Raw genomic sequence first — 11,970 nt, 5'->3', positions numbered from 1 at the left:
GGATATTTAATTGTATGCATGACTGCATGATATCTACACTGGGATCTTTAATTGTATGCATGACTGCATGATATCTACTCTGGGATATTTAATTGCGTGCATGACTGCATGATATATACATTGGGATCTTTAATTGCATGCATGTCTGCATGATATCTACAATGGGATACTTAATTGTATGCATGAATGCATATCTACATAACCACAAACTGCTTCTAATGTTATTAACATTTTTCATTCATAATGCAAGTAATGACCTCTTTCTTTCTCTGTGAAAATAAAAAAAAATATATATATTTTATAGGCATAGTTTTAATTCTTGGCACATTTATTTTGCATCAGTAGTTTGGGGTATGTGTACAAGGGAGGGTGTGTGTGTGAAAGACATACAGCTATGTACAGTTATAAATAGTGTACTGTGCTGTATTGTTTCAGGCATTTTATTCAAAATAATTTAGAACACTAATAATTTAAACTTGGTAGAAAAGATAGCTTGCTCAAACATTTTAGCATCTAGATTAGGAAGAATGAAATTTAACAACTTTGTGTCGCAGAATTATTTTGCTGTAAATAAGAGAGATTTCACAGCAGAAGATGGTATAATCATCATCATTATTTATTATTATTATTGAACTGTAAAAGTGGCTACTCCTAAACTATAAATCAGTTGCTTTTCTCAATATTTCCTCTTACTGTGCATATGTATTGCAGATCATTTTGCTGGGCAATGTACTTGATAAATTTGTTTTATTTTATATTCCTTATTCATTGCTGCATTTTTTTAGGTATCACATTCAATCCCATAAGGGACTTTTAAAATCCCTGTTTAACAAAACTATTCAATCCAACACAGTGGACGAGTGGCAGTGACTTGTTAGAATCCAAAACACCTTTGTCTCTGAAATTAGCTTACATTGACAGAAGTGTGACTGTTATGGTGAAGGACTCTATATATATTTTACCATTATCTGATCTGTACTTTACCTATGGTGGAGTAGTCTTGCGTGTGATCTTCCCAAGATCTAGAGTCAATGTTAAAATGTTTCAGGGATGACTTCAAGCAGCCTTTGAAGCGTTCTTTCGGACCACCCTGAGATGGCTTTCCTTCCTTCAGCTTGTCATAGAAATCTTCTTTGGTAATCACTTGTCTGACATCCTCGTAACATGGCCTGCCCATCTTAAAGGCAATTTCATCAGCAGCATGTAAGCAAAGTAAAGGTGCATATATATACACACTCTCACCCTTTTGACTTTTAAATGAGTGCATGGCTGCTGTGCATGCTATCTGCAAAACCAGGAACTGTTCTAATGTTCAACATATTCAGAAAACTGTTACTGTTAAACAACAACTCGGTTGATTTACTCAGCAGGACTGCAGATGGATTCAGCAGGGCATCATGTTTCAGGATTTTGTTTTAGTTTATATTCCCGATTCTTCATTATTTTTTATTTTCAGTTAATCATATCACATGTACCTATCATGTGTATCAATAACATGGCCTTATCAACAATGTCAGTCTCATGCGATGCTTATTCATTTTGCACTAGGACTTAACACTAAAGCAAATGAAATCAGTCAGTGTAATTCAACTTATATTTTATTGTTTCCTTGGTTTTCATGGTTGAGATCAACATTACCTATCTTTTTGTCAAGGACAGTAACAGTAAAATGACACTTTAAATTCAAGTCACATAACAACTGTATGACACTTTAAATTCAAGTCACATAACTGTATGAAACTTTAAATTCAAGTCACATAACAAGTGTATGAGCCAGTTTTCAAGATCAGGTTCATTTTTCAAGGTTGGGTTTTAGTTTTTGAAATAATGAAACATTCTGGATGGTGTGTCTTGTACCACTATTAAGATCACATTTCAGTCATCTTGTAATATCTTGGTTCCAACTTTACAGCCATTAAAAAAGTATTATCAAACATTTTACAGTTTCACATCATTCTTTGGTAACTTTTAAAATCTTAGTCTAGGTTATGGTCAAATGTCAATATGCATGTTTTTCTTGCAAAGTCTTGAACTAAAAACATATCGTCAGAGCAATGAAACTGACGTCCATGATGACCTGGCTGTGCTTCTTGCAACACTTTTATGATTCTATCATAAATGATGAAACAACCTTTCAGTTTGTGAGGAAGGAAATACAGGAAGTCCTAGTAGTCAGTGTATAGTATTTACATCCACAGTAATATTACCCTGAAGTGTTAGCTGAATGCAGCCATTGATGTAGAAGAGTGATTCTTCTCCCCCCCACCACCACAAATGGTGGAAGGTGGGGCAAAAGATTGTTACTGAAGCAGAAAGGTGATTACTACACATCACCATACTTTTGCAGGTGATACACAAATCTATGTTAATAGGAAAATAATCCATATATCATGCCTATTGCTTGCACTTAAGACAAACCAATTTCTCTGCCTCACTTATTTTCAAAGATAAGACACTCAATGACTCAGTTATTATCTTTAATCTTTTTATTCTCTATGGAGTTAAAGTAAATACATGACATGCAAAATTACAGTGACGAGTCATTAAAAATTAAAATAGTATGCCTGCCATTACATCTGAACATGCCAACATAAAAGATTTACCTCCCAATATGCAATGTACTGCACAAAGCCACCGGAATGGGTCAAAGCAAAGTGGTTATAAGGAATTCCATTTAAGGAACACAAAATATACTGATACATGATCATTCTGCCAGAGATGTGCATGCTGACATTAATTTCCTAAACATCTCCATTTTCTGTACAAGTACTTCAATACAGTCAAGCCTGCATTATTGCTACTTGATAGTTTTCAGACCAATTCATTTTGCTGTGTTATTTTACCTGTATTCTGTGACTAACTTTCTAATTCAACCCATAACCAATATCTTAGTCTTTTTGCTCAAGATGCAATCTATGTCACAACCAACACTTGCTAATGAGCATTGATCTACCACATATTTTGCAAACTTCACAAATTTTTAAAATTCATTTGCCAATAACTTATGAAATTACTACTAGTTATCAAAAAGAGATGCTGCCAGGATAATATCTGAAGGGAAGGGGAAAGAATCTTCCCATTTTCACTAAAGGGGGAAACAGAACAAAAAGCAGCGTGTTTGTATGTGTGAGCAAGTACATAGTTCAATATTTACCTAAAACATCCATCTCTCTTTCTAGTATATGTCTGCCATCTGATGTCTACTCATGAGCTTACAAAATCTGTTAAGTTCATTACTTGTCCAAGTGTTATTTATTTAGAATATTAGGAAATATATCCCTACTCATTTCTTTTTGTTGAAGTATGGGGTTTATATCACATTCAGCTGCCTCAAAAAAACCCCCTCAGATTTATGTGCCAAACCCACAGCCATAACCAACGCGATTTTTTTCTTCTTCTCACTTTGTCAAGTGTGAGAGGCTTCTCCTTTCTCACGTGAGTGCTACCAATAAGTCTTCCTCATGTATTGTCTCGCTGCATAAAGATGCTTTTGATCTATGATTAAATGCAAGAAACCCTCATAAATAAATAGTCTTAAATGGTCTATAGGCTTGATATTCTTTATTGCTGCATTTAATTTTGAAATACCAACGAATAAGTGGTTGACCAGCAAGCTGTCTGTTTTTTTTCCATTCAGTATGTACATCGGACTTATATTCAACATTGTTTTCAGGTTCAAAATCACTCCCTGGTATTTTTAGTAACATTTCCCCAGCTCCAATAATCTGATATACTTCCATATGTTCAAAGTCATCGTCGCTATCATTTGCCAGTATTTGCTGAATGAAATTGCCATCCAAAGATGAACTATGATGGGAGTCAGCAATTTTGGGGGTTTCCTAGGTAGCCTGTATTTTAAACAAGAACTATGATATTAAATGCAAGTTAAATGTTTACGACAGAATGAACCAATCAAATTTAGTTTAACAACCATTCATGTCAAGCTCAAGCACTCCCTTATGTATACAGTTGCCTACATGAAAAATAACGTCATGACAAGTGCTGTGAGACCTCTACTGGCAACACTTATGTTGCAACAACACTTTAAGCGTGAACAGTTCAATAAATCTTGTATAATGCCCAGAGTAAAATTTGTATATACAAAGCTAATCTGCTGGAGTTCTCACATATCACTACTTTCCAAGTGCACGAGTTTGTAACATTTTTGTGTGATCTGCAAACCCGTGCTTCCAGGCAGCATCTCAGATAAGTTTTTCGAGCCACAACTGATTGTAGCCCAAATGCTCCACTGTACAAGTTGTCTGTGACCTAAAATGTATTTACATTAATAACTGTTACCAACACTAGCTGATAAACAGACTGCTGTCCAACTTGCAGTTTTGTAAACTGTACTAAAATGATGTAAGAAATCATAATGGAGAAGTTTGTGCTGTCATGGTTTCCACAGCACCAGAGAGTATTTTTTTGAAGAGTTTTCAAGGACTTCCAAATGATTTCAAGTAGTACATTTTCTTTTGAAGCTTCCTCCATATAATAGTTTTTGAGGATTGGTTGGCTACCCCCTCTAGTGTAGTGCCATTTGATCCACAATCCTGAATTTAACAAGTAATATATTTGATTCAGTTTCAACTTTTTGTATTCCTGAGACAGATAAATTTAAGAATCTTTGGTAAAAATTCATGAATTTTTAAAAATAAATTCAAGGATAAAACAAACTTTTTCAAAATTCAAGAAGTTTTCAAGGCAACCATTCAAATTCAAGTATTATTTAAAAGTTATGCAAACCAAGGCTGTTTGCAGTTGCTTGATTCAATATTTATAAAGAAGCGGTGGACAGCATGCAGGAGTTGCAATGAAGAATTTTTATAATAGTATTAACTCAAGGATTTGCAAATATAAGAAGACTAGAGGTTTAAACAAACTGTTAACACATGGAAATACAAATTTGTGACTAGAAATGGTTTCCAACAGAATTCTGTGATATATATTGGTTTTAATTACTTACCTTAATAGAAAAAATATTTATTTTGACAGCTTGTGGCAGTTCATCTTAGGGAATTTCCAGTCACACATACCTGGGACACAGGGAAGGCACTTTTAATGTGGGGTACTCACCTATAGATGCCATTTCGAATCTTCTTATCATGTTAATAGTAAGTCTTTGAAATCAAAGTACCCTGGCATATATTTTAACAAAACTGCATTCCCTGAGTACCATGTATGTTTTAATGGAACAGCCCTTAGTCATTTACGCAGACACCTCTAGGAATTTAGAAAATTGGTTTTTAGAGACATGTGCTTGCTTTACAGGTTATTGCTACAGTAACTTACTTTACAGGACCCTGAAAATGTGGCCTTTTAGAGCTTGCTAAAGGCAACCCTCAAAGGAGGTTTGATGGCAATATAAATTCTTCTGAAGGTAAATAGTGGACATCTATACTTTCTGGAAACGTATTTTGACTTAAAATCATTTTTGCAAACTGTTCTGCCAGCAGAAAATAATTATATTAGCAAAAAAAATGTCCTGACACTATTTTGTGTTAACATAACAGTAATACTGGTATTGAATTTTAAGAGTGATAATAATAACAAAAATCTACTGATCTAGTAGTCTTGGAAAGTAACTATATTTATACATGATGATGTAAAATTTGTAAATTTTCACTGCAGTTGTACTCATAGGAATGTCAGAAGGATGGAGAGTTTAGATTTCCCCAAAAAGAAAGTGTTTAAAAGAACTGAAACATTAATAAAATTCTTGATAAGGAGTAACAAATCCAATCAATGTTTCTAAATTGTAATGAAAATGAGCTTGAATAATTCTCAGTGAGTACTTCACCGTGATCTTGATCTTTATTTGGAAAGAAAAGAAATATGTTTGCAGTCCATCATTTTATACCTAACCAGAACAAGTCAGAAATGACAATTCTGCAAGAGCTAACTTGTATTAGCACATACCATAAATAAATGATCCATACATCATGTTTTACAAAGAAAAATGTGTCAAACCACTGGTGATATTTTGTTAGATTGCATATTCTACTGGACAGTAAAACTTATGACATTTTTTAGCAAAAGTATTTACAAATGGTACCGCAAATAGAAGGCATATAGCAAAAGTATTTACAAATGGTACTGCAAATAGAAGGCATATAGCAAAAGTATTTACAAATGGTACTGCAAATAGAAGGCATATAGCAAAAGTATTTACAAATGGTACTGCAAATAGAAGGCATATAGCAAAAGTATTTACAAATGGTACTGCAAATATAAGGCATATAGCAAAAGTATTTACAAATGGTACTGCAAATAGAAGGCATATAGCAAAAGTATTTACAAATGGTACTGCAAATATAAGGCATATAGCAAAAGAGAGACAATACCCAGGTTATTAGTAGCCTATTGAGATTATATTCAATGGTTTACAGTATTTCATGCCATAACTTTTGGACCCAAAGAAAAACATTGTAAGCAAAATTGCATATATCAAACAATATTCAGGTTACCATTTTCCAAGACATTATCATCGTTAATTTTGATGTTTCAACGACTATTTTAAGAGTAAATTTTTAGTCGTTATACCATTACAAAGGGTTTAGCTATGGGGCAAAAGATGTCTTACCACATACATGACCAATTACAATGATATTCAAATTTAGACTGGGAGCTCCAAGCATGATGTTGCAATGTCAAGAATGGCTCTGAGGTTTCAATATTTGGATTAAATATGTCTATTTACTAAATGCTGACAAGTAATAACCTGCTATGTTAAATAACAGACCATGTCATAAATACAAGTATGAATATAAAAACAAGGAATTACATATTTATTTGCTGCCTCAGAATTATTAGCAAAGCCCCAGGTGGTTGTCATGCTTTGAAAAAAGAAAGAACTTCAAACTTTCTGGAATAATACACTTATCCATCACACTTATCCAATTAGGCAGCCTCATCACATCAAAGTGTATATACAAAATGATCACATGCCATTTAATTGGCTAACAGGTGATAATCCTGGTTGCAGTCTTCACACTGAGAATAGGTCAATCTGCTGGGCTGATCGAACACATCATGTCAACATGTCAAATTTCTGTAGCAGAACCTGGGCACCCTTAAACGTCATTTTCTTGAGGGATTTACGAATCCCCATCAACTGTGACACCACCTGTTTTGTGATTTCTGGGTGTTCCAATTCCAGAAGGCTGTAAAGAAAGAATAAGCAGGTTTGAAAAAATATTTACAAAAAAATAAAAAAATTGTCTAACTATGACACGCAATAAAATTAGTGGTACTTAAGTGCGTTAATCTTGTCCATCTAACAGGTACATGTCGGTTTTGGACCGTTAGTTTTGCTTTGCCTCTGATGCCTTAAGCAAAATGGCTTTAAGATTTATCTCAAATAAAAAAAAATTCTAGTGCTTTGTACCATGATTTCTTTTCAGTAAGTAATGTACAGAACCTCCCTGAGTAATCTTGTTATGAATTTAATTAACAACATTTTTCATGACAAAACAATTCCAAAAATTATATTTTGCACTTACAAAACAGTTGTATTTGTCAAAAATTAGTTTTGAATGTTACAAATAAAATTACCGGTATATTTATCAGATCCTTTAGTACAGGTAAAACACATTATAAAGTGATTCGTTATAACATGATTCTGCTTATAATATGATGGCAGCATGGATCCCATATTTTAATTAAAGGTGACTTTGCTTTTTAACATCCTAAATACATGCTCTCGGAAAAGCAGATTATTCATATCCCTAACAGATTTTTAATCCCAGCACTGCGTTTAATGTTGCCTTATCTTCCAAAATTTTCTAAAACATATTGCAGTGTTATATTTGTTAAATAAATAAAGAAAAACTATGAAGTTTAGATAATTTAAAAGATTTCTGAATACAGTCTGCACTGTTTAATGTTTGGAAGAAGTAATAGCTAGTTTGACATTTTCTGAGATGTTATTCTTTGGACCCTGAGCATCGCGTTATACCTTGTCTTGCCTGTAACATCTCTGACATGTGTAGCCAAATGGGATGTTGAGGCAGGTATTCGGTCACATGCAATTATGGAAAAAATTTCAGATTAATAAAAAGTCATTGGACTAGTTATTAACTCTTGGTTTTAATGTTAAGTACACAATGTATTCCTTTCTAAGACTGCAAATCATCCTATGATTTTCAGGAGAGCAGTTATTTTCTGTTTGAATTTAATTTCTTTTGTGCACTAAACATTTTCTTGTTTGTGAGTGTGTTTATGTTTGCTGGCCCGATCTGATAGATATCTTGCCTTGGTGTTGGCATCCCACTCAAAGTTTTCCTGCCAATTATATCAACAGTATAGCTAGCATATTGAAGGCTATCAGTGTCAATATTTCCCATTTTTATCTGCAAGCTCTGACAGCTATAGTGTAAGCATAATCATTTCACTTCTGTTAAAGTTTTTAGGTCACAATTTATACAACAATCAACAAATACATGGCACATTCATCTACTTGAAGGTACTGCCCGTTTAATTTTTTTAGGATGGGGCAGCAGTATTTTTTGTTCTGTTATCTCAAGATAATTTTTCTGTCAAATGATATGATGAATATACTATGGTGTTATTTTGCTATAAAGCAGAGGAAGATATTTTTTCAGTTAATGACTGACATATTTTAAGTCCCAGTCCATGTAGAACATTAAATTGTTAGTCCTTAATATAACTGCAGTATACTGTGGTATGTATGATAGTTTGTTCAGAAATACCGCAGTATAAATTTTTTTGTGGTATCCAACTCTAATTATTACCCATATAATCCTTATGTTTAATTTTTATCCATTTAAACCATGTCTCTAATTATTACCCATATAATCCTTATCTCTAATTATTACCCATATAATCCTTACCTCTAAGTACTACCCATATAATCCTTATCTCTAATTATTACCCATATAATCCTTATCTCTAATTATTACCCATATAATCATTATCTCTAAGTACTACCCATACAATCCTTATCTCTAAGTACTACCCATATAATCCTTATCTCTAATTATTACCCAATAATCCTTATCTCTAATTATTACCCATATAATCCTTATCTCTAACTATTACCCAGATGATCCTTATCTCTAATAATTACCCATTTAATCCTTATCTCTAATTATTACCCATATAATCATTATCTCTAATGATTACCCAGATAATCCTTATCTCTAATTATTACCCATATAATCCTTATCTCTAATTATTACTCAGATAATCCTTATCTCTAATTATTACCCAGATAATCCTTATCTCTAATTATTACCTATATATACTTTAGGTTTAACACATGGTTCCCACGTTTTTATAAAGATAAATTCCCAGGTCATTTTCAGGGTTTTTCCAGGATGAAATTACTTTATTCAAGGTTCACATATGACCATTACTGAACGGAGTTAAAGAATATTTTTGATTATAAAACATGCATTTTTTAAATCTAAAGATGTTTTTCTTTCAAGACTCTCCAAAAACATTGAAGTTAGAAAAGATAATCATGTACAAAATCACTAAATGTATCACACAAAACAAGTTTGATTATATTCCTATAATTTGGCATGTAAAGTCATTTCAATGTACAGAATAAAAATTCTAACTTTATTTTGATGCATTATGCTGCTAAGTGGGAAGAACATAATGAACATAAATTATGTTTTGTTTCCTTTTAGACCTTTAATTCTAAAGAATCATATAGCAATATATATATATATATATATATATATATATATATATATATATATATACATACACACACACACACACACACATATATATACATATACATCTCATAGAGAGTAACATCTATTACAGTATATATATAAAAAAACAATAAATGCATATAATAAGAATCTTGTCTTGTAACAAAACGAGTTTAACCCTGAATCTGTGCCAGTTAAATCCAAAACAAGAATTTTCAAACAATCTAATCTCCTTAAGATGATCTGGTTAAAAAGATCTTCAAATTATATACTGTTGTATAAACAAGGACTGAATTTTATGTAAAATTAATTGGTCTTCTTGTAATTCGTTAAACCAGTCCCCAAACCTGAATTCATACAGGGGCTTGTATCGTTTTTTAATATATAATACAAGGGATGACAATTTATCATTTCAGCTCTGAGATTCAACAATCTGGACTACAAAATTTGCCTTAAAATGAATAGCAGTCCGTTTTCTAATTTGTGTTTCCTCTGAATATTCCCACCCCATTTTTCATGTTGGTCATTTATGTTGGGATGTAGGGTCATTGCAACTGCATATAAAAAATTTGGAATTTGTCACACCATGCAGTAGCGACATATAGTAGCTGCATACCAGCGGGTCTAGAAAATTTAAACTTAGTTATATCGACTCATACCTGCAGGAAAATGATTTATTCTCTCAGAAATGGAAAGGATTATAATCATTATGTCATTAATCTGCTGACAGACAAGATAAAACTATGGCATAGATGAAACCTGACCCAGTACTCACCATTCGCATTACTAGTCACATGACTTCATAAACTTCAAATGACAACATCGAAGTCCAATAGTCACATATCAACAACAAACTTCTTTATAATGTTACATGTGTGTGATTTGGATTTTTAACATGGCTTTAACAAATTTTCAGTCATACTGCTACAATGTCTGCAGTTTAGAGTGATGTCTAGCAATGGGGCATCATGCCACAGACATGTAGCATGATGTTCTACCCAGTCACATTATCCTGACACCAGGTCAACTAGTCCTAACACTAACCTCTTAATGCTAAGCGCTAAACGAGGCAGCTGTTAGTAACATTTTTGTTAAGTCTTTGGTATGACTCAGCTGGGGATTGAACAAATGACCTCTTACTTCTGAGGTGGACACTCTAACCACTAGGCCACTGGAGCAGTATTATAATGTTAAACAGAAATTCAATTATATTAAATGAAAGTCAGATACTTTTTGTAAAAACCAGCAATCTGGCCAGTCTGATTTATCAAGCAGAAAGCTCAACGTGGTAGTCACGTGATACAACAAAACTCCAGAAGTTGTTCTTGGAAATATATATATATGGAGAATTTTGTGTGCTATCGTTTTTGTATTTTTATTACAACCAGTATACGACTTTCATTTAATATTTTTTTTACACTTTTCTCTACAACATTTGAAAATGTGGGCTGTTAGATTTGTGTAGTCATGTGACTAGCAATGCAAATCGCAAGTACCAGGTTACATTTCATCAACGATGCAGTTTTATCTTGTCTTTCTGCAGATTAAAGACATAACGATTTTAATACTCACAATTTCTGAGAAAATAAGTAATTTTCATATCAATTTCATGCATGTATCACTTGATATAACAACATTTAAAGTTTGCTAGGTTATCCAGTAAGTGGCTAAGCTCTGCCACCACCATGTTGGCCTCTTGTGATGCTAGACTAGTTTTCATACCTTCCATGTAAGGAAGGATACCGATATCGAGCTGACTCTGAAAATAAAAGTCTATTAGACGAATCTAATCCACTGGGGATTTGGATCGACTCAGCATATATGGTATGTTTTTCCAAACTTGCATCAATATTTGTGAAATTCAAGGACTTTTCACGGTCGGGAAAAAATTATCATTTCTCCTGACTTTTTCCCTGATTTCCCAGTAGTGTGGGAACCCTGTTAACATATAAATATTTGTACAGCCAGCCACAAAAATAATGTCTGATAGGAATGCATTTTTTTTAAAAAAAAAATTTGGGGGAGGCGGGGGACAGTTAGGATGAACCAGCATGTGAATCTCCTGACTTGGTGTAGAACCTATGGAATTGTGGAATTATTCTGATAGGAAGACATTAGCATACAGACAACCCACTTCTGACTGAAAGTGTACACTACCCAGGCTCTTTGATTTGGCACTGGTGAGACATTAAGAGGGAGCATGATGTTCAGTCTCATACTGAACAAGTCTTCTAATGGTCTCCCTCCATATTTTGAGAAAGCACCTCTGCTACTGACTGGTGCA

At 33.3% G+C, this 11,970-nt stretch overlaps 1 protein-coding gene across 2 annotated transcripts in view; it reads right to left on the bottom strand.

Annotated features, from left to right (window-relative positions):
* Positions 1-2,460: 2,460 nt before the first annotated feature.
* Positions 2,461-11,970, bottom strand: part of LOC149807649 (pumilio homolog 3-like) — an 85,836-nt gene continuing 76,326 nt past the window's right edge. For both annotated transcript variants that reach the window (XM_089969141.1, XM_089969142.1), the window contains exon 18: positions 2,461-7,163. In XM_089969141.1, coding sequence (XP_089825267.1) covers positions 7,031-7,163 — 133 coding nt within the window. In that variant the 3' untranslated portion in view covers positions 2,461-7,030. The remainder of the gene's footprint in view (positions 7,164-11,970) is intronic.

Source organism: Sinohyriopsis cumingii, chromosome 1 (genome assembly GCF_028554795.1).
Source record: "Sinohyriopsis cumingii isolate HCF-2022 chromosome 1, ASM2855479v2, whole genome shotgun sequence".
NCBI lineage: Eukaryota > Metazoa > Mollusca > Bivalvia > Unionida > Unionidae > Sinohyriopsis > Sinohyriopsis cumingii.
Note: the sequence above shows the minus strand (reverse complement) of the source record. Positions and strands in the feature narration are given on the sequence as shown.